At 39.8% G+C, this 24,473-nt stretch overlaps 1 protein-coding gene across 2 annotated transcripts in view; it reads right to left on the reverse strand.

Annotated features, from left to right (window-relative positions):
• Positions 1 to 203: 203 nt before the first annotated feature.
• The window catches only part of LOC102444027 (cadherin-6), a 137,812-nt gene continuing 113,542 nt past the window's right edge, over positions 204 to 24,473 (reverse strand). For both annotated transcript variants that reach the window (XM_075921411.2, XM_075921412.2), the window contains 7 exons: positions 22,845 to 23,032; positions 20,135 to 20,388; positions 14,207 to 14,343; positions 9,189 to 9,310; positions 8,268 to 8,385; positions 7,921 to 8,172; positions 204 to 3,505 (listed from right to left, as the gene is read on the reverse strand). In XM_075921411.2, coding sequence (XP_075777526.1) covers positions 3,015 to 3,505; positions 7,921 to 8,172; positions 8,268 to 8,385; positions 9,189 to 9,310; positions 14,207 to 14,343; positions 20,135 to 20,388; positions 22,845 to 23,032 — 1,562 coding nt within the window. In that variant the 3' untranslated portion in view covers positions 204 to 3,014. The remainder of the gene's footprint in view (positions 3,506 to 7,920; positions 8,173 to 8,267; positions 8,386 to 9,188; positions 9,311 to 14,206; positions 14,344 to 20,134; positions 20,389 to 22,844; positions 23,033 to 24,473) is intronic.

A 24,473-nucleotide genomic window follows, 5' to 3' on the forward strand; every position in this document is an offset into this window, starting at 1 on the left:
AGTTCGAACCCCGTGCCGCGCGGCTACACATGTCACGGAGTAACTAGTTCGGATTAGGCTTCTAATCCGAACTAGGTGTACTCCTCATTCCACGAGGAGTACAGCTAGTTCGGATTAGAAGCCTAATCCGAACTAGTTACTCCATGCCGCGTGTAGCCGCGCGGCACGGGGTTCTAACTAGCCGGGATTTAAAAATGGCGGCGCCCGGCTTATGCAAATGAAGCCCGGGAAATTCAAATCCCGGGCTTCATTAGCAAGTGCGGTATGCCTACATTACCCCGCTAGTTCGAATTAGGAGGGTAGTGTAGACATACCCCTAGTGGTCGGGGCACAGTCTACTTCCTTAATGCAGTCCAGAAACCCATTTTGCAGTCTATAATCTGATATTTCTTTGTCTATAATGGACAATTTTAACATCCCAGCCATTCAATAAAAATTGTGTGGTGCAGTGGTTTCCATCTTCTGCCAATACAGCTCACAAGATGCAGTAAAAATATTACTGCAAATATTTTATTTACTGCAATATGGCAATTTAAATGGCCCTGTTTTCTTTTAATTGCACTTTGTGGTGCTACAGAGGAAGAAGACAAGACTGAATTGTAACCTTCTTTGCTATGTGTGAGTGATGGTAAATGAATCTCATTTGTGCAAAATTCAGCACTTATAAGCTGGATGGATAAACTAATTCAGACATGAGCAATAATGCACGTGCCTCATGAGAATTTCTTACAGGAATTCATTTGCTATTCAGTTTGTCACCATCATTTTGGTGTCAGTAGATTACATATTTTTATACATATTTACACCACAGGTTTGTATGGCCCATTCTCTGTACACTATGTCAAGTTCCTGACAAGATAAAGCCATTGGTCAATAAAACGCAAAATTCTAGTCTGAACTGCTACTAAGAATCACTAATTTAAGAAAAACGTCTTAACAAGAGAATAGGAAACACACTTCAACAGAACAGACAAATAGCTTGTTCTCTGCCTCACTCACTGCCATACCATTTAAAGGAAGACATAAAGGGACAGATCTATAAAGGTGCTTAAAGATACAGATAGGCACCTGGTGGGATTTTTCAAAAGGGCCTAATTGCTTAATTCTCAATTGTGCAGGGCTAGACAAGGGGAAGTAGATGCCTTCCTGATGTAATCTTATGACTTCATTTGCTGCCATTTAATGTTTGTCTTGCCCTTATATTATTGGAAAGGGTAAACTAGAGCTATGGACTGGTGTTTAAACTAACTTCTTTATGGTTTGAAGGAAAGAACACCAATACCTAACAATTGCAACAGATTACATAACATTCTACTATGCAAATCATACTGCTTATACAGAATAAGATGGGCTGTATATGATCTATAAGAAGAAACTTCGCTCTTTCCTGATAAGGTGTCATAACACTATCAATAATATTAGGGTTGTGAAAGCTTTAACTCTATTTCAAAATAATCTATTTCAAATTACCTCTTCTGAAACATAATTCAAGACATATTCCTCTTGTCACTGTAAAACAAATAATACACTGCTGATTACGATTGTGTCATGTGTGAGAGTTGTAAAGAAGAGACGCTGGCCTATACGGAGTTCTATGGCACCACTGTTTTGGCTTGGGCAAAAATGGCAGATACGGCAAGGAAATTAAGAAAACCAGCTAAAAGTTCCATGTTTAAAATACCATCTCTTGGTGTAACTGGAACCTTTGGTTCTAGCAACCAGAATAATTAAAGTTTCTAATTTACCTGGGCATTTAGGACTCAAATCACACATATACACCCCACACTCACCTACCCCCCCCAAATTAGGAACAACTTACTGTGATAAGAGTTTAGCACATTCCTCCTCAAAGCAATGTTCAAATTCACTCTCTCTAACCCTTGCAACATCCCTGTGAGGTAGGCATTATTTTACCATCGTACAGATGGCAAAACTGAGATAGTGACCCACACTATCCACACTTGCAGGGGAGTAAAGGGTGCAAGGTATCTCCTTTCTCCTTTGCCCTTGCTACCAATGTCACAAGGAAGATGGTTGCTTCCTTATTGCTGCTACTCCCCTTCCATGTGTGGGGTGGGCAGAAGCAGAAGAATGGGTGGAGTCTCACTCTATCTCCCTACACAGAGCTGAGCTGGTATGCCAGGTGAAAGAGATCTATGTCAGAATAAGATTATGCACAACTACATTCTGCTCCTTGATCGAGTCTTGTTTCAAAACCACAGTCTAATCCAGAGTGATTAGTGACTTGCCCAATGGTACAAAGTGAGTCAGTGTTAAAACTTGGATAGTACTTAGCAATTCTGTGCTCTGATCTACAGACCGCACACATCGCTCTGTGAATGCTGGGTAAGAAGGATACTGGGAGCGTGGTCCACACGGAATTTTATACATGGTGTTGGTATGATTTTATGTGTTGGGGATCAATAACAGGTTCAAGAAAAATATTTATAGTTAAATGGCAATTAGACATTTTTAAATTAATGAAAAAAAATTACTCTCATGTTGTCTTATAGCCTTGCCAGCTGATTCTATTAATTTTATAATAAATTCCTCCCCCACTACTTTTTACTATAATATTTAGGTTAAACCATAATACCTCAGTACATTAGGATGTGCAATACAAAATGGACAGAGCAATCATCTGAGTTGAATAATCTGAATACAGTAAGAAGATTAAGTGAGCTGGAACAGTAATATACTCCAATTTACAATATAAGCAGAACAAGTACAAATATTGCTTCCCACCATTCCTGTTGCCCTCCCCTACCACTGTGTCTGTAAGACTGGCTTGGTAAACTGGATGCATTAAAAAATGGAAAAAAAATGCCTCTTGGAAGCTCATAAAATTATACTAGAAAAAAAGTTTTCTGACATTTGATCCACACAGACTGCAGTCATTAGACAACTGGAACTGATAGAATAGAGAGCCCTATCACAGAGCCATGGATAAATAGAAAGAAATAGCTACTTCACATATCTCAATGCTGTTTCTGGAAATCAACAAAGGCAACATATTAAGAGTCTTTATCACTGTCCACGCTGCCATACATATCCGCCAGCTTTTTAAACCGAGGGCCCCAGTCACTGAGGTAATCGTAGTCCTGATCTCCATCTGTAGTCACCGACTCTAAGGAGCTGAGGGATTCTGCCACAGAGCCATTACCTTCATATGCGTAGGTCGCTAACGAGTCATATGGGGGAGCAGTAGGATCTGTATCATTTTCCTTTAACCTTTGGTTAATGAAATCTCTGACATCGGTGTTATCTCGTACCGCAGGAGTCCGGCGCGGCACCAAAAGTGCTTCTGGCATAATGTCTCTGCGTAATTTATTGTCTTCTATGGCTTCAGGATTTCTCAATGTGCCAATATCAAAAGCTTGAGTGTCTTCCTCTCCACCTCCTTCATCATTGTAACTGACAATGTTGTCTCTGATGTCCTCTTTGGAAATTATCAAAGGTTCTTTCTTCCGCTGCCGTCTCAGAGCTGCAAATAGTACCACTGTAACTGGGGGAAAAATGGAGACACAGAGTTGGGGGGGGGGGGGAAGGGAGAGTTAATTTGGCACTCAATTAAATCAAGAAAGAAATATTGTGTTGCTTGAACTCTTAATTTGTAGAAGTTGTACTGCAAATTAGAATTTGGAGATTTTCTGATTGTGCCTTGTCTGCCTCTGATCACTTTGGGAGCTGAGAGTGGGATAAATATTAGAAGAAAGAGGATTTTAAGCTAGCACAAGAGTCATATTTTCTCAGTGGTTGCATTTTTCCTTAGTGGCATAGCAGCTTTGCTCACTTGAAATTGCCAGCCTAGTCTCAAGGCAAACCCCTTCCACAAAATATTGTAATAGAGAGTGCAAATTAGTCTGAGCACCTAAAATGCTACAAAACTTGCTAAAAGGACAAGGCTAGTACCATGTGATGAAAGGTTAATAAAAGCTACATAGCTAAACTTTTTTTTCCAGCAGTTTTTTTCTTTTCCTGGAAAGAAGTGAAGAATGCGGGGAAGATGCTCAGCTAGTGTAAATTGTAATAGCTCTCTTGACTTCATGGAGCTGTGGCTCAGTCCCCAAAGAACATTTTTTAAAATTAATATTTAGCCACCCCAAAAATGCCATGACATTTCTGAAACTCCGTGTGCATTTTTTAACGCTTTGGTGAATAATTTTTTTGTTTGTACCTAAGGCCCTGATACTGCAAAATTCTTTATATGGGTAGAGTCCTGAACCAGCATACTATCACCTTAGCATCATTGCAGTTCTTCAGTGGCGCAAAGGTCCATTAGTACAGCACTAATTGCAGTGCTGCAGCCTAAGACAAACATTTCTATTATCTTCTGAAGACAAATTTCAGTTATTCATCTGGACTCTGCTTTTCTTTTTTAAAAATGTTTACCACTGAATACATACCAACACTAACAATCTCACACTGTATTCTTACTTGTATTCTAGGATGCTGTCATGGACCAGGGCCCCATTGTGTTAGGTGCTGTACAAATATGTTACAGAAAGATGGTTCTTACTTCAGTGCTTATATATGCATGTTCAAAAATACAGGTGGGCAAATCACAGATTTTTCAGGTAATTGGCACTTCTGAAAACTTGGGAAATACTTTGTGGTTGAACAAACCATTTTTTACTTCAGCAAATTGAGAAATAAAAAAATGATTTCAGTCAAATGTTTTATTTTACCCCCAAATGAAAATTTATGTTTTCAAGCTTTTTAAAAAGTGTTTACATTTTCCAAAACAGAATTAAAGGAATTCTGTAAACTATCATTCTGAATTGAAAAATCAAAATGTATCAGTTGGAAAATGCTAGAACAAAATGTTACAATTTTTTAGTTTTGCCTTTTAAAAAATGAAGTGCAATGAAATCAACATGAATCTGTGAAATATTTTGGTGCCATTGAATCAGTTGTAAAAAATGCAGTTGAAAATTTTTGTCCAGCTCTATTAAATACTATGCCATACTTAAAAAACCCAACCTTTTATATAACGTACCCTTCTGGGACTGACTCTGAAATCATTTATTGACTCATTATTGTGTATGCAAGCACTTCAGGGATCCAGTCCTTATTTTGTGGATCATCTTTCAGGCCAGCTGTATTCTATGATGTTTTACATATCTAAAGGACATAATACAAGAGTCCATTTCTGCAGCCCTTGTGCTACACTCCCATCAGAGTCAGTGGCAACTCTATCCACCATATAGGTACAGGCTCAATTTAAAAAAAAACAAACCCTGTTATGTCTTTACTATCTAAGTGGTGTTGGTAACAGAGGATAGTATCAACCGTGATTTGAAAAGAACTGGGTTAGCTTATGAAACTGGGAGAAGTGCTATTGATGAAGGCTGGCTTCAGTGGAAGAAACTGCAGACTCTCACATATCATGATGATGACAAAGACTTATTTATATTATGGTAGCCCCTAGAGGTCCTAATCCACTCTGGGAACCCCTGTAGGTGCCACAGAAATGTATCATTAGGGATAGTTCCTGTCCTAAAGAGGATGCAGTCTAAAGGCATGTCTACACAGCAGGGCTAAAGTCAAATTAAGTTTTGCAACTTCAGCTAAGTTAATTGCGTAGCTGAAGTCAAAATAGCTTAACTCAGCATTAGGCATTGTCTACATTGCAGGAAGTTGAAGGAAGTACACATCTCAACATTATTTTGAAGTAAAGGCTTGTCGTGTAGATGCGCTCTTTGTTATTTTGGAATAATGTCAGTTATTCCGAAATAATACTGCTGTGTAGACGTACCCTAAGAGACTATGTGGAAGGTGATGTTTGATGAAAGAAGCAATGCGGTGGTCTAGGGGAAACCAGGAAGGATTTGAAAAACAAGGAGATCAGTTTTTGAATGGGATTCTGAAATGGAAACTAATGGAATTTCTGAGGAGAGGGATAATGTTGTCTTTATTCTTTGTAGTTTATATATATATATATAAATATTATTGGGCATCTGGTAACAAAATATTACTACACAAAGGGATAGCAGAATGATACATTCATTAAGAAGAAATAATACCAGGTGAAATAATACCAGGCACTCCAAGAATTTTCTTCTATGCTGAAAATACAAATAAAAACCTCAGGAACAGTTAGACACTAAAATCAAAGTGCAGTCGAGCTATCCAAACCAATTTTAACATTATCTGGGAGCTTCTAGGAAGTTGTCTGCACTTTCTCAAACTGCAATTAAAATCACCAATGTGGAGGCACTTTGGTTAAGATATAAATGTTTGAAATTGGGGTTTGGATCTGCCCAGGTCATTGCATCACATGGAGTAATGTTTGCACATACAAACCCTGCAGCTACATGGAAAACAGAAAATGATAGAGTCTAGTTAATTGAAAATCTGCTGATGCTGCATGATGGCATATGCAATAATTGACATAAAGTGCTGCTGAGAGCAGGAAATCAATTATTTTCAATTGACATTAAACTGGAAATCGTTTAATGTCAGATTGATATTCCTGAATGCAGTTGTACCAAACTCATGCAAAATGGTTTGTAGCATAGGGTATTTTTTTTCTGTTCAAGTAGGTTGATATTACTCCACCGTTAAAAGTAATGACATCAAGTTTAAAAGAAAAACTTGAATAGCAAATTAAGGGCAAGTCGGTCATTTAATAATCTGTCCTGAATAAGGGGTAGTGCATATTTGTGAAGACCATGTGGAGATCTACCATGTGGTCTGTGGGTTCCCTCCCATCCTCCTGCTCTAGAAAGGACACATTTGCAGGTTACTTCCTTGGCTAAGGTGATTCAACTGTGCTGTCCAACATTTTTGAAGGGGACAGGTCTGAGCACTAGTGCCATCTACTTCCCACCCACTCCTGTCCATTTTCAGACCTCTTTCCCACCCTCTCCCATGCGAATGAGGGGTTATTTCCCTGCAGGTGGGTAGAGCATTTGACAATGTCTCCCTAAGAGTCAACGTTTTAAAATTGCATCAATTTTCAAAATTCCTCATATTTCTGAGGTTGGCACTGAGGGCAGTGAAAGACTAAAGGTATGTCTAGGCTACAAGCCTCTTTCGAAAGAAAGCATCTGGACAGCAGCCTCTTTTTTCGAAAAAGCAAGTTGCTTTTTTGAAAGAGAGCCCCCAGCCTGGATGCTCTCTTTCGAAAAAGCACAGTTTGCATTATATAGCGCCTTTTTCCGAAAGAGCACTTTTGAAAAAAAGGAGTTCTTCCTCGTAAAATGAGGTTTTCCGCGGTCGAAAAAACTGCCGCGTTCTTTTGATTTACTTTCGAAAGAACGTGGCAGCAGTCTAGATGCAGGGGAAGTTTTTTCAAAAAAAGGCCACTTTTTTTGAAAAAATCCTGTAATCTAGACACACCCTAAGGGACAAAGTGTTCCTGGGTTTGTGTGGAGTGTACTGTACAAGGAATGTACTGTACAAGGAAAGGAAAAGTTATAAGACGAGGTTTTTTCTCTTCCAGCACTACTGTTTTGCAGGGGATAGCCAGAATTTCAGTCCTCATCTGGAAGGGAAAAGGGGTTTCATGCCCCGAAAGCCAGCTAGGGCCTCCCCCTCCGCCTCATTTGTATCTACTAGTGCTGGAAGGAGAACCCCCACTCAATGTTTCTCTAGAACCCCCACAGGTGTCTACTTTAGCATGCTCAGAATCTACAACGCAGTACTGTAAAAGCAGCATGATATACCTGAGGGCTTTGAATTGTATATACCGTTTTGCAGTGCACCTTGTTTAGTCATTCGCATCTGCCCAAAGTTGGTATAAAATGCTACTGCCTATGCAAGTGAAGGATTGAGATCTGGTATTGACTTCCATCTATTGGGCACTGATTTTATAGGCTTTTCTTTTTTACAGAATAATTCAGGAGAGATCTCCTCAATGCGTCTTTAATGTGTAATGCTCCCTCTGCCTCCCTGCAACCCCCACAATTCTATTACCTAGCAATATAATGATGCAGAGAAGAATAGCAATCAAAGCCCCAGTGCTAAGGCCAGTTGGATGGATCAAGGCTTCTGCATTACAAGACTGCATCTTCCCCCGATGGTCACAGGCGCACACTCGGATTGTCACTGTTTCCGTACTGCTCTGGACTGGGTAGTCACTGTCCGATATCACCACAGGCAGGAGATAAGTACTAATTTCATGTCGGTTATATCTGTTTTTTCTGGTAAAGATCCCTGCCGTGTTGTCTGAAAACACAAAGCAAATGGTACAGGAGATCTCAACTGAGTGCTGAAAAAAAACAAAGAATAAATAACTAAATAAAGTCATCCTAGGAATTCACCTCTGTTGTCCTGGACTGTAAAGTTTGAACCACTGGTTGCCTCGGGTGCCAAGGAGAATGAAAACTGATGTCCATTGAAAGAGTCATCCTTATCAACCGCACTTAGGGTCTGTATCAGCTGAAATGATAACAGCAAAATTACTCTACAGTGACTGTGGGCCTGATTCTCATTTACATTGAGGCTGCACGCTCCAGAACTTTTAAGTGGTCTTACAATAGGGGTAGATATAGTTTTCTTCCACTTTAAGGCCCCTGAGGCTGCCAGAGGGGCCTTCCATGAATGAAAACTGGGCGTCTGAATGTATCACCACGCTATCGTACTGCAGCTCAGAGGACTTGGGCAGTGGCACAAAAATTCTCCAGAGTTGCCCTCCCAAAAGGATGGAAAATCCCCAGTGGCAACAAGCTGCAGAAATGACGGCTGAGACAGCAAAGCTGATTAGCCTATTTAGAAATACAAATCCTATTAATTTTAAGCAGGAGTTATACGGCTGAATCCTCTGAATCAAGCAATTGGTCTTGCAGCTGAGAACTAGACCAATGTGGCAGCCTGGAGCTTTTTTAAAAGGCAGGACTTTTGTCCAGACCTGTAACCGTTCTTCAAGAGAGATGATGGAAGCACCATCACAAACAGATGCAGAATCCCATATTCAAGGGAAGAATTGGGAAAGTAATTTATTGCTAGCTCGACACACTACAAGAAGCAACCACATTTAACTATGTAAAACACACTGACACTTCAGATACAAGAATGCTAAATATAATCAGATATGACACAGTCGCTGTTTAATTTAATTTTGCATGGTGACAGTCCATGGCAACACAAAGTACACCTCCTGACGAGGTGATGCACAAAGTAATGCCTAAACAGAATTCATTTTTAATAGGTTTTATATTGTGGAATGCAAAGAATCAACACACCTGTTCTGCCTTTGCATTTTCACAGACAAAGGTTTCGTAAAACATAGCAAATTCTGGGGCATTGTCGTTTACATCCAGAACCTTAATGAACACAGGGACACGACTGCTTTGTTTTGGGTTATCTGCAATGATAAAAACAGAAAGAAAGGGGAAATTGTACAGTGTGTATAAGACTCATTGCTAGGAAGAAAAAGGGCTAAATCCTTACTCATACAGGGCAATGTTGTTCATGCAATCTGTTGGCATCAGTGGGACTAAAGATGAGGTCACTCCTTTAAGCATGTGAATATTATGTGTAAATAGGTCCATGGTATTAGGACCTATTGGATAGATTAGTTGGGTGAGTAGTGAAGGTGTAGGAATGGGCCTCGTGTTTGTTTATGAAGTGCTTTCAAATAAAGTGCTATATAAACACCAACTATTCTTATGACAAAAGGTTTCTGATCTTTTGTGGATTGATCTTTGTTTGCTGCTATTCCAAAGTTTGTACTAAAACACATCAGCTGAGGAACCTAAACCTTATGCAGTAGATTGTTTACTGCTCTCATAGGAGCTGAATAAGGCAGCAAAAGTGATAGACTGAAATATACTCTTAAAAATTCTTGAGTTTAAAATATTTACAGAAATACTGTTTACTTCATAAAAAAGAAGCAATTGGAAAATTCTTATGCATCCAAATCCACTTAAATGATAAAAAAGAAGAGCAAGCAATGAATTCGGCTCTGCTAGTTTTAAAATAATAAATACAATATTTTGTTTTAATGAGAACATCATCACAACCAAAATAAAAATCTGCGACTACAAATTATCATTTATTTTATTGGGATTTCTCCATTTCCTGAATTGGTTTACAAAGACCTGCACTATGCATAATAGTGACCATAGAGACCATGAATCTGAAACAAGGCTCAAATGCAAAAATATTCTAATAAGCCAGATGAATAAAGTACAGCAATTATTGAGCCTTTTGTATATCTAAAAGCATGCACTGGTTCTGGTAGAATTTGATTTTAATAGTCACTTGCTATTTTATTTCTTTATATTCATAACATTAGAACTGCTTGCTCTGTACTGTATTAAACTTAATGATTTGCGCCAAACACTGTGCTTTAAACCTCTACAGTTGCAGCGAAGATAATATGATTAAATTGGATGTAACACTTTTTTTAAATTTAGACCATTGGACTAAATTCATCCCATGTGTAAAATAACACACAGAGTCTGAGAATATAGACTAAGCTGAAATCCACACTAAAATGTAGAGACAAGCGTTAGAATTGGCAAAATCCCAGCTCCTATTTTTAATTTGCATGGCTATGAAGGTTGAACACTAACATATATTTTCTTGGAATTCACCCAAATATATGTGAGGGTTTTCCTAGCAAGCTTAATTATAGTTATTTGGCATGCTGCATTGTATAAATAACTATACAATTTTTTTTTGTTTCTAGTTGTCTCTGAATAAAAAATAATGCAAAATAACAATACAGTAAATAGAAAAAGTTCCATGAAAAGTATATCATTCAAAAGCACACACATTTTCTTCAGAAATACATAACAGGTATGCAGATCCAACATATTTATGCAATCTTCAAGTGTCTCTGCTTTCTTTTCTCCTTCCAAACCCTTGTACATTAATGAATAGGAGGTGTAGCTATTTGTTGACAATCACTTAATTGGTATTAGACTATCCAGTAAACAGTGTTACTGTATTGCATAACGTTAACACATCTCCTTAGTTTTGGATGTAGCTTCAGCCAATCCACAGACTGAAATCCTAGAGCTGGAGATGCTATTCATCTGTAAACAACAGGTCCAAAGGCCCAGATCCTCAGTATTTAAGGGTATGTCTACACTACAAAGTTAGTTCGAACTAACAGACGTTAGTTCGAACTAACTTTCATAGGCGCTACACTAGCGCTCTCTTAGTTCGAATTTAATTCGAACTATCAAAGCGCTTAGTTCGAACTAGGTAATCCTCATTCCACGAGGATTAAGCCTAGTTTGAACTTACTAGATCGAATTATGGGCTGTGTAGCCCCTTAATTCGAACTAGTGGGAGGCTAGCCCTCCCCAGGTTTCTCTGGTGGCCACTCTGGCCAACACCAGGGAAACTCTATTGCCCCCCTCCCGGCCCCGGACCCCTTAAAGGGGCACAGGCTGGCTACGGTGCCCGTGCCAGGTGCAAGCCTGCCAGCACCCAGCCAGCAGACCCTGCACCTGGCACGGATCGAGCCACCCACCCCATGTCCCCCAGCCCTCCCCCTCTTCCCGGGACCAGGCTGGCGGCTCCCGGGAGCTTGCCCGGGACCGCAAGAGGTGGGCACCCGCCTGGGCTAGTGCGGACATCATGGACCTCATCCACGATCTCCGCACTGGGCACAGGAAAGTGGCTGCCTAGGGTAGGAGAGCTGCCAGCCTGGCCACCCAGGAGCAGGAGTGCATGAAAATCAGAGTGGTCCAGTGAGACCCCTGAGCCCTGAGCTTAGAATGTCCGTACTGGGTCAGACCAAAGGTCCATCTAGCCCAGTAGCCTGTCTGCCGACAGCGGCCAACTCTAGGAACCCTGGAGGGGATGGACCGAAACAATGACCAAGCCATTTGTCTCGTGCCATCCCTCTCCAGCCTTCCACAAACCTTGGGCAGGGACACCACTCCTACCCCCTGGCTAATACCACTCCATGGACCCAACCTCCATGACTTGATCTCACTTCCTTTTAAACTCTGTTCTAGTTCTAGCCTTCGCAGCCTCCTGCAGCAAGGAGTTCCACAGGTTAACTATTTGCTTTGGGAAGAACAACTTTCTGTTACTAGTTTGAAGCCTGCTACCCATTCCTTTCCTTTGGTGTCCTCTAGTCCTTCTTTATGGGAACTAATGAAGAACTTTTCTGTATGCACCCTCTCCACCCAACTCCTGCTTTTAGAGACCTCTATCCTGTCCCCTCCCCCCCCGTCTCATCTTTTCTAAGCTGAAAAGTCCCAGTCTCTTTAGCCTCTCTTCATATGGGACCTGTTCCCAACCCCTGATCATTTTAGTTGCCCTCCCCTCTCCCAGCCTCTCTCTTCCCCTCTCGCACCTGCTTTTCCCAGTCTCCCCCAGTTTTGTTCAATAAAGACAGATTTCATTTTTGAACACAATTGTCCTTTATTTTGTACGTCAAGAAGAGGGGCTAGGGAAGGATAAGTGGAAGGAGGTGAGGGAGGAATGGGGCACGAGCTCCCGATGGGGAGGACTGGGCTGGCTCTGCAGGCTTTTGGGGTGGAAGCTCTCCTGCAGCCCCCCTGATTGCCCCCTCTCCCCAGATGGCAGCCTGCGGCAAGTGCAGTCGGGCTGATGGCCGAGTGCTGTGATGTGCCCAGTGTGGGTACTCTGGGCACTCCAAACCAGGACTGCTTTGCAAGCGGGGCACCCCTGAGAACTGTCTGTCCGGGGTGGGGGTCGGGACCCTTTAAGCGCAGCCCTCGGCTAGCCTGAGACAGCATCTCCACGCTCGAAGTCCTCCTCTGATGCCCTGCTGGCACTGCTTCCGGCCATCCTTAAGCCTGGTTCAGGGTCCACTTAATGTGGACATGCTAGTTCGAATTAGCAAAACGCTAATTCAAACTAGTTTTTTAGTCTGGATCCGTTAGTTCGAATTAGCTTAGTTCGAATTAACGTTGTAGTGTAGACGTACCCTAAGTACCTAACTTCTATTGATTTCCATTGCCTAAATATCTTTGACTACCTGGGTCAGAGTGTTTTCAGGGGACTACTCCAAAATTGACACACCCAAGCTTATCGGATATTTTAGAAAATATTGTCCGTAATCATTCTGGACCTCTATGGTTCTCTCCCTCCCTTCCCCCTGTAAAATGAGGATAACTATACTCTGCATTGTAAAGTGTTTCTCGCTATTGGTTTACAAATGGACTGGTAATTGATGTGAAGGGAGTACACTTCAGTGGGAATGTACTTGCTTACACTAATTTGTCTCAATATTTCTTTTAGTTTAGCTCAATGAACTGCATTAGCAATTTGATGGAACAGTCTGTCACTAGCGCCAATTGCTGATTTGCTTTAGTGGGGACTGGGTTGAGGAGTTGTAAAGCTTGCCGCCTTTGAAAGAGTTGGCCCTGCCTTGGAGCCTGGACAGAGATCCTTTTCAGCTACATATCTACATGTGTACGACATATGAGAAAGTAGGGCCTATAGTTGCTTTGTGCCGAGTTAAAAATGAGTGCTTTGAAGCTTGCCAGTGGCATCCAAACTTTTGAACATTTCTACAGCCAGTGATCCATCAATTTCATCATGATTCAATCAAATCCAGCCCTACTGTAAGGGGATTCAACTCCACAGAAATGAACAGGCTTGTACCCACTGATGCCAGTGTTTGCAGCATGCCTCAGGAGGAAAGGAGACATGTAATTAAAATATTAGTACCGAAGGTATGTTTGTTTTGAGATTGCCTCTCCCACCCACAGCTGGTATGCTTCTCTGGCTTTCTAGCTTGCAAAACAACACACACGGTGTCACCAGAGATACAGACTCTCTAAATCTGGGCCTGAAATAATGGAATGGGTTAGTATCTGTGGATCAGAATTTCAAAGGTTTCTATGGGAGTTGGATTTGGCACCTTTTCATTCACATGAAAACTCCTTGGCAGTGCTACAGAACTGATTTTGGCCACACTGTATTTTCCACTAAACTTCTTTGCTGTATACAACTTTTCAGAAGTCAGCAAATCCTACTGTAATTAAAGAATGGCTATGAGCATTTTTCCAGTGAGGTTGATTCAGAAATATAGAAGCATTAACTTTCTGCCTGCTTAGGTACAAAAGTGGTCTCTTCAGAAGCTGTAGCCCTAGAAAAAAGAAAAGGAAGTACAGAGCATCATCTTCAGCCTTTCTTCTTGCTTGATGAGTATTGAGCGAACCCATCCATACAGCCTGACATCTTCCCAGCAGTAGTTTACACACACTCAGCTAGAAGGCTAAATTCATTACATCAGGGACAGTGGTGGTATTTAGGTTTGACTTACTGATCTCTGCTGCTATTACTGTAATGTTGTGCCATAGCAATGTTTCCCGGTCAAGGGGTTTTGAAGTAAATATTGAACCATTTCCAGAATTGATGTTGAATACTCTGTCCATATCAGTATGCCGATCCACAGAATATCTGAAAATACAGAGACCCTCGTTAGAAAAAGGCCTTTACTTTTAATTTCTGTTTTTAAACTGTTTCCTAAGACTAGTCATCAATACCTAGAAAATGAGCTGCCTTTTTGTTTTCAATGAAGACTTTGGCATCTTGATATATTCACACAAAGAGTCTTTTCTGAGCTGTTGGATAATGACATGTTGGAGGGTTTGCTTTAGAGGGTGGGGCATTGTCACTGAATAAATGATTTACTGTAGGATTTATAGACTTCTGAGAAGCATCAAAGGTTTGCCTTTTAATGAGAAATGTGGAGTCTGTATCTTGAAAGATATGACATTCATTTATTTTAAGACTGGATTGACTTTCCCATTATAAATCCAGCCTTCCCCAAATGTACTGGTTAAAAAAATAACCCAGAAAAGATACAAAGATCAGTGTAGTTGATGGTTCATTCCTTGGCAAATGCTATGCAAATGTAAGATCTAGTACATTAAAAGCTAATCCAACTTATTTCCTTGGCAATAGAGATGGATTTGAACACCACTGAACTTTGGGGGCATTAAGAATCTGAATATGGATTTGAATTTCTTACCTAGCCTCTTTCTCTTTTTTTTATTCTGAGCTCAATCTAAACCTCGGAGATGAATGTCCCTGAGGCTTGTGAGAGAGTTCTGACATCTAGATCCAAATGTTGTTGCTCAGATCCATCTCTTGTTGAAATGAAATTGCCACATAACAAAGATGTGGCAGGAAAAATTCCATTCATATCACATTCTGCTCTTGCTCTGGGCTCAGTCATGAGCCAGCCTATATACTTATGCATGTGAATGAAAAGGTCTTACGCTCCTTTGTGGGATACTTGTAACACAGGTCACCACAATCCAAGGAAAGGAACCACAGTGGTATTTCCTCTGCAGTGGAGAAGATAGAGGTATGGAGAGAGTGCGCAGAGCCTTAGCTGAGCCAGCGTGTTAAGGGAAGTAAGTTGTGCCAGGAAAATGGCTGATAAAGTTTACTTCTCTTATAGATTCAGAATTTCCAGCACACAGAAAATGTTGACCTTTCATTTTGATTTGGAATTTCAAAAATTGGAATTTTACAAAGAACAGAAACTCCCTTTTTTATACCAGTGATAGTAAAATGGCCCAGTTTCAGCAAGAATCTTAAGTATGTGCTTAGATTTAAGCCTTTGTTTCCCACCCTACCTCATGCTTACAGTTAGGCATGTGCTTAAGTATACTGCTCAGCTGGGGCTTTAGTGTAGTGGGACACACTGATCATGCTCCTTACTCTAGCAAAACTTCCAGGATTTAGTCCTACATGAGGCACAGTATCTGGGAACAATAGAGAAACCTTTTGTATCCAATTTTTGAGCTTTTCTGAATTTAGCACAGCCATCACACTAAGGCTTCCTTCAGTATATTCATATTTATTATTTCAAAATATGTCCCAAGTCTCTACACATATTAGGTAGTTTGTACAGCAGGAGGTTAAACTCAATACAACAATAATAGAGAACACAGTGTCTTGATAAAATACTAATTTTATTTCTTCATAGCCAAGCAAAAATACATTCAAGACCAGTGCAGTTACAAATGTATTCTAATTATGCCATTAACCCTGACCTAGAAGTTTGTTTTTAATAAGCTAGACTGTCATTTCTGTCTCTCAGTTTACATAAGCCTGGGTCTCTTTTGATCAGGAACTGCTAATTATGTGGAATTGGTGGTGATATTCTGATTTATGGATCATAACCTACTATGAATTAAGCAGACAACATCAAACTCATTTTTACATTTATTTAATGAAATTACTGATGTGTATATGTCATGTTTCAGGATTTTAAACCCTTCAAACTGTGAGTAACTGACAAGTTAGAAGGTTAATGAATATATGTATATTCCACTGTACCCTTAAACATACATGTTGGGAGGAAGATGGAGAGAAATACCAATATATGCAAATAAACTGTCAGTAAAATAAACAAAATAAAGTCTTGCATTTATTTGCAGATTATTTTAGATAAATCAGCCACAGCACGGAGGCATTCCCAATACATGATGAACTACATTATGCCTCTGAGGCGTTACAACAGCAAAAAACTCAATCAGAGATTTAAAGAAAGATCCGATAATGCATGAAGCTGCACAATTTATTTATTTTTTATATGGGAAGAATTCAGAGGTACAAAATATTATTTCTTTTTATTCTTACTGTAAGCACTATGGAAACAACACATTTCCACTAACAACTGGTTGATGGAATGTTACGTAATACTATCATGATTTTCTGTGTATCAGTATTGGAATAGCTATGCATACATTAAAGGTATAATTTTGTCCTTTCAAAATGTAATGCAGCTAGCACACCTATTGGTTAGGTCTAGGCTGATGAAAGTTCACTTCTTCAGTTTTCTTTTGCTTTATTGTCTTCTGATACTCAACAGCTTGCTGTCTAATGCAACCACAAGTCAAGCAGATTTGTGGGTCAGGAAGGTATGTGTGTGAATTTTTCATAATGCATTTTCATTACGATATGATGAAGGATTCTGTAATGGAAAATCAAAGAGTCTTTCAGCTAACTGAGTTAGGGCTCATTTTATTTAAAAGGGAAAATTCTGCACTCAGATGGGGAAAATGTAAGCTTTTCACTGTAACATCAAGTGTCTGCAGATTTTATTTCTGACTGTCAAGGGCAATTGACAAGAAAGTGACAAGTCATACACATACAGTAAAATTGCATCCTCCCCCAACTCAAAGTGGAAGTCAGATTTAGCATCTATACTTGTGATGGGGAAAAAATCACCCTGTCAAAAATATGGAACCTCATCCTGTCCTCCCACATCCTGGGAGATCCCACAAGATATCAGTGCCATAAAAGCCCCATTAGGATCACTCCTTACTGACAGTCCCACATTTCTTAGGCTAGTGGTTCTTTGGTTTCCTCTTCCTCCCTTGCTCTTCTTTTTGTTCCTCCCTCATTTCCTTCCAGTGTCTCATTCTCTTCTTCATTTCTCTTTTTCCTCTTGTTGTTTTCAGTTCAGACAAATCAGTAAGATGTTTAGTGATTTTCATTACCCTATTCTCTAATAAGGGGATACCCTACCTTTGCAAATTAAATGCTCTTTCATCTACATAACAGTCACCAGCAGCTGCACTGTAAATTTAAATATTTCCCTTTGATATTTTCAATCCATTGTTATATTTGCACATAGTATTAGTGGGTCAGGCCCTCTGCTGGCACGAGCCAATTCTCCTTCTGCAGGCTCTGCTATGGAACAAATCATGGTTTGGCTTGCCAGGGCATGCATGGGAGTGAGGACATTTCTACCCCTTTATGCAAGTTATCCATGCCACAGAGTTACAAGAATGGTTTATAAAACAGTTATGTTTCAGTTATAGATAGAGCTCAAAACTATGCAGCATAATTCCTGGTGTTTGTAGGGCAAATATAACTTGGTGGTGTGTGCTGCAAATGGCTTTGTACGTGAAGCACTTAACATACAGCAAGGAGAGTCCACAGAAGCACTACCACAGGGTGGGAGATGATTAGAGGAGATGGGGACTGGGTGGGTTCTTCCACAAGCCAGTAAGTCTGTCTGCTGACATGCTGGAGAACATACACTGTGTCAGGTACAGACCCAGTGCAGTGTATTTCTCCCAGGGGTCTTCCAGGACCAGCACAACAGTGCACTGCCCCTTACAACAGGCAGAGTGTATTGTTACATTGTAGCTTTCTTGAAGCTTGTATACTGTAAGATTTCATAAACCAAAATACACCTTTATTTTAAAAAATGGATCAGCAACATGGTATTAGAGGGTTTGGCACAATGGTGACGGAGGACAAAGGGCCTGTGTAGTACCATTCTTTCATCATGAGGTGGTGCTGATTACAATTTTTTTCTCTAGTACATTTTTATTTTTGTCTTCATTTACCTTGTCACTTTATTCTCCTTGGACAAAATTCAGAAAAAAAATTAGAATTGCAATTAGAATTGCAAATTACAGAGAAGGGCAACAAATATCCTATGGGATATGGAACAGCTTCTGTATGAGGAGAGAATTAAAACAAAAGGTGACTGTTCAGCTTGGAAAAGAAAGAACTGAAGTAGGATATGATAGTGATATATAAAATCATGATTGGTGCAGAGAAAGTGAATAAGAGACTTGTTATTTATCTTCTTGTGCAACACAAGAATCAGGGGTCAACCTATGAAATCAATAGGCAGTAGGTTTAAAACAAACATAAGGAAGTACTTCTTCACGCAATACTGGGCAATTCATTGCCAGGGAATGTTGTGAAGGCTAAATGTATAACTGGGGTCAAAAGAGCATTAGTGATAGTTTCATGGTGAAGAGTTCCATCAGTGGCTATTAGCTAAGATTGTCAGGGATGTGGAAACTCCATGCTCTCAGTGCACCTAAGCCTCTGACTGTCAGATGCTGAAACTTGATGACAAGAGCTTGATCGCTTGATAATAGCCCAGCTATGGTTACTCTCTCTCTGAAGCATCTGGCACTGGCCACTGGATACTGAGCTAGATGAACCATTGGTCTGACCTAGTATGACTGTTGCTATGTAAAATTTGTCATATAATAGGAAGGATTGTCTGGGTGGTTAAAACAAGTGTGGGAATTAGCCTCAGACATAATTACTATTTTACCATATTATTATTTATTCATATTGCAATAGTACCTAGGAACTCCAATGCAAAGCAGGATCCCCTTGTGCTGGGTGCTGTATAAACACAGAACAAAAAGATCTCACAATCTCTTTTGCCTTAGTTTTCTCATCAGTAAAATGGAGAAAATATTTACCTCTCTCACAAGGTTGGCTGAAACTTATTAATATTTTAAAAGTACTCTGAGATGTGTGACTGGATGGTACTAGTAGAAGTACAGTGTATTATCCATAAACTTTAATTTTATAACCTCTTCTTTTATTTCCCTGACAGTTTTAGGAAAATATTGAATGTTCCCACCCATGATAGCTATAAAATCAACATGCGCTTATATTTTAAATGCTGGTGCCAATGTACCTTGCTATAGCCTGTAACTACAGAACATCTTTTCTATGACCCATCCCGACTGGTGACATATTATAATGAACTAACAAGAGCGTGTCACTTTGAAATATTCCTCTCTTGTCACATGTAATATAAGAGTCTGATACATTTTTAAAAACTGATCTCTTTTCTTAAAAAGACCTTCATAGTATAAACTACTACTCTATAGTTGTATTCTTGTTCATACCATGTAATGGTTCATGAAGAACAGAGGCTCAGCTTTAATGACTCTGAATTTCAAATTTCCTCTAGTATTCAATAGCCTAGTGACTTACATAATTTACAACATCTGTGAGGCTGATTGCAAACTTATGTACTAAAGTGAATAACATCACTGCCGTGAACTGAATTGAGTGGATATAAATGGGGTCAAATTCTGTGACATTATGTAAATCTAAGTTTGTACACATAGTGTACCAGAACTATTCAGTTTTGCCTTTCTGCAACTGGAAAATGGAATTGTGGTATCCTTTAAAATTTCTCTTTTTGTCAGTTAGTGTAGCTAAATCTTACAGAGCAATAAGTAGTTATGAAATCAACTGAAATACAAATCAAGTGTTATGTAATGAGCATGCACACACGTCCATGTATATACAATGTGTGCATGATTAATGCCATGTACAGTATATAACAAAACACTTGATTATTAAAGGCAATGTTTTTCGCATGCAGATGTTCACATTAGAAACAAATGTAAAGAATTAAAAAAAACAGCAACAGTAAGCTGAAATAGTCTATGCTTACTTGACAGGATTTTTCGCAACATCAGGATCTTGAGCTGTTACAGTTCCTATAACGCTGTTTATGTGCACATCTTCTTTCACTTCCAATATGTATGCTGGTCGGCTGAACATGGGGGGTTCATCCACATCCTCCACCAGAATTCTGACTGTAGTGGAGTCCTTGAATGGTCCCAAGTAGAGGAATCGGGGATCCACATGGGTGTTGGTAGCCTCTACTTTTAGAGTATACAGCTTTTTCTTTTCAAAATCTAAAGCCTTGTAAAATAAATAAGAATCGTGAAACAAAACCCGATGAGACCAATCATTTAAAGCCACTTCAGGCAGCATATAAATATATCAAATGAATTGCTGATGTACTGAAGAGGGTTTTGAGAGTTCAAGGATGGGCCCCCTCCCCCACTTCTTAACATTCTATTACTAGACAAAAGGGGAAGGTTGGTATGAGGTGCTTTTATTAATCCCTGCTACTTCTGGAGGCATGCTATGCCTGAGACTCATAAAATTGTAGGTCAAGCCAATACAGAACACTGACATCCTACCGGGTTGTGCCAGCTGTCAGGTATTTTCCATTCGATTCCAGGAGGATGCCCCTGACTCTCATCACCGATTAATGGTTTCTCTGTCTCTCTCACATGTACCCAAACACCCTTCTCAAATTAAACTCTTCAGGAGCAGTGAATGTGTCTTGCTTCATGTTTGTATAAGGCCCACCAGAAGGGAGCCATGATCTTGATGAGGATCTCAGACTACTACCACTGGACAAATATTGTAACATATGATGATAATACTGCACAATATATAGTTGTACCTCATTATTTTTATTATGGTAGCTCACAAAAGTCCCAGGCCATGTCTACACGAGGAGATTAGTCCAAATTTATGAAGTTAGACTTCTGGGCACCTGATTTTACAAATTCTAAGTTCTGTGTCCTTATTACAGGGAAGAATCAAATGTAGATCAAGGCAGGCTCCGTTAATGTGGATGCACTACCTCAGAGCCACAGGAAGCTCTCTGGAGACTGGGGGGGCCTCATGGAGGCCAATTAATTCGAATTAGTGGCACTAGAGCATCCACAGTAATGATATTTTGAACCTAAACGTTCAGGAATAGTGTTATTCCTCAGGAAAAGCAGGTCTACAGAGTTTGCATTCCGTGGCCCCTTATTCTGGAATAATGAGCTTGGTAGTGTGGACACATCGCTTACAAATTCAACCTTGGGAGGCTAATTTCGGACTAAGGTCCCAGTGTAGGCCAGGTCCCAGTCAGGTTGTGGCACACCGTGTTAGAAGTTGGGAGTGGACACAGTCTTGCCCTGAAACACTTAGTATCTAAGCATCAGATTGTTGGTATAAATAAGTATAGTTCCACTGAAATCTCCAGAAGTAACCAGTTGAAGCAATAGCATAGTGCTGATTTGTTCAAGCTGAGAATCTAGCTTTGAATATTTGTCAGGAACAGTACACTTCATATACATTCTTTTGTCAAATTAATTTGCCTCTGGATCATTCTTGATATGAGACATAATTATTGGAAAACAAATTCCTTAATCTGGAACAGCTTCACCATATTTACTGTTTTTTCCCTCCTGCTCCTCACATACCACAGACTCAGGGCAAAAGTCTTTGTGAGAGTGCAGTGCTAAAAAAATTGGCTGCTTATTACTGAAATGTAACACTGTGTCATGTGGTGGCATAAGTGATTTAGGGTGACTGATCAAATGGAGTATCATGCTATGCAATTCGAATGCCTTAAAATTACCAAAGAAACAATATTTGGGGGACCATGCGGGTGCACACAGCAACTTCCGCAGAAAGTAGTCATCCCATTTTTTTTTCCATTTTGTTTAACAAGACTAACAGAAACAAAGCTGCTGTCTGAAACAGATAGTGTCATGAATAGAATGAGATTGATATCAGTGATCAGCCGCTAAATGGCATTTCTTAAGGGACATGTAATGACGGGTGTCATCCTGATATTAACAAGCAAAGTGCATGTTTTGAAAATTCACAAAATGTCTATTTCATGTTGAATGAACTTGAACTGATAGAAGTTGGTATCTGTAACCTTATCGAGCTTGCCTGATAACTCTCTAAAAACACGATCATCCAAATCCTTTCTGACAGCCAAAGTGCAATCTATTAGATGATGGATATTGTAATCTAATAAGGCACTGTGATTTTTTAAAAAAGAAACCTGAATGTACACTAATGGGATTATTAATTAAATTATATGCAAAATGTACAGCAATAAATAATGTGCTTTGATTTATAAAAGCCTATATAATTCAACGCCTTTCAAGAGGTCAAAGATAATTTAAATAGGAAAAAGGGACCCCGATTATTTCTGTTGGCTACCCTGGACCTTTCCTAATAAGTAGAGCAAATGTTTGGGGACAAAAAGCACAACGTGAAGATACCTTCTTCAGCTTTTGCGATGTAGAACTTTCTCTTTGGCCTGTTCCACTTTATGAGCTAAATGCTGGGCCTTCCCATTCAAAATCTGTGCAAGCAGGCTTTGTGAAGGGGTTCTAAGAGGAAATGGGACTGGGGAAGGGTGGGAAGAGGAAGGAACCTTAACTGATTTGGTAAAAGGGACTTTGAATGGAACATTTAAGGGAAATTCCTAATAAATAATGTGTTAACTGCATGACAAAGTAAACATATATCACATAAGGCTCTTAAAGGGACTCTAAATTTATTAAAATGCACACCTTTTTGACTGTTACAATTCCCTCCTGTGTGTCCTTGTCAGTCATAATCCCAAACATGTCTGAGCCATCTCCTTCAGTGATGCTATATTCGATCTCAGCATTTTCACCCACATCAGCATCATTTGCTTTTATCCTGCCAATTGGTGATTCAGGTGGAGCAGACTCAGGTGTTTTGAACTGGTATGTGCCTACAGGAAATGAGAAAGATGATTCTGTCATCCAGGACCATAGTATATTGGAATCTATATATAAAAGCGGCATTTGCTTGTGAGACAGAGACGCAGTAATATTCTGATCAGTAGATTTAAATAGTTGCTGATCTCCAGGCCTTTAGCAAGAAATAAACTTCACCCTATGTCTTAGTTTCATAAAAATACATCTTTTGACAATGAACATTTATTTTTCTACTTGCAAGTGATGTCAGAAATGTATGATCTTTTCAGACATTATTTTGGGTTCCTTTTGGCCAGCTGAAGATAGAATAGGAACAGAAAACCCCCCAGCAACTTCTAGATGTGAAAAGAAGCACAAAAATATAGAGAACTGCCAGTAGCCTGTGTGATACAGTGACATTAAAATCGAATCCAGGCCAGTCCTTTGTGCAAATGTGCCGCACTGCAAACTGCGCCTAAAACACCTAAGAGAAGTTACTTGTGAAATTGGGAATGCATTGATGTAGCACTGATTCAGACATTAGAGATGCCGATGTGCAAAGGTGTGCCATAGACATTATGGGGCAGAGTTATATTTGAACTTAAGAGCACCAAGTTAAATGAGAGCTGCTGACCCACAGCTAAAGGCACACTTTGGTCCTAAACAACAAGTTGCTTTCAATAACATTTTTGTTGACTTAATAGTCAAAACTTTCAAATTTCTCTGATAGTATCTAGAGTTAATTCCTCAAATAGCTGCTCCTGCTCTTGGCTCAAATGGCAAAGGTTAGGTAAAGCAAAAAAAAAAAAAAAAAAAAAAAAAAAGGGAGATTTTTGAATCAGTTTATGCTCATAATCAGTCAATAATACTGTACAAAGGAATGTTTCTTCTAAGGGCTTGTCTAGGTAGTGGGGTAATGCACTTTATGGTGGTGTAATTTCTAAAGCACACAACTGTGTTGCATATTAAGGCTACATCTACAATACAAGGTTTTTGTGCAGAAACCGGCAGAGCATCCACACCACAAGTGTACTTTTGTGCAAGAAAACTGAAAGATCAGAGGGCTTTTTCCAGTAGACTTATTCCTCTCACCATAAGGAATAACTCCTTTTTGCGCTACAGCTCTTGAGCAAAAAGGCAGGTGTGGACGCTCTTTCTTGCGCAAGAAACCCCAAACGGAAAAAGCACAGGTGCTCTGATGGCCATTCTGTGAATGGCCATCAGAGCTTTCTTGCACAAGAGAATCCACGCAGTGTGGACGCTGTCTTGCGCAAAAGCACATCGCTTTTGTGATGCACTTTGAGGTCTGGACGTGCTTTTGTGCAACAAGTTTTTGCGCAAAAACTCTTGCGCAAAAGGCTTCTTCTGCAAAAACCCTGCAGTGTAGACAAAGCCTAATTGATAGTGTAGACATGCTGGTACACACTAACAGTTTCCTAGTGCACTTTCACGTAATACTATTTCAAGTAGCCCAAT

The sequence above is a fragment of the Pelodiscus sinensis genome, chromosome 2, assembly GCF_052426305.1.
Source record: "Pelodiscus sinensis isolate ZL-2025 chromosome 2, ASM5242630v1, whole genome shotgun sequence".
Classification (NCBI taxonomy): Eukaryota; Metazoa; Chordata; order Testudines; family Trionychidae; genus Pelodiscus; species Pelodiscus sinensis.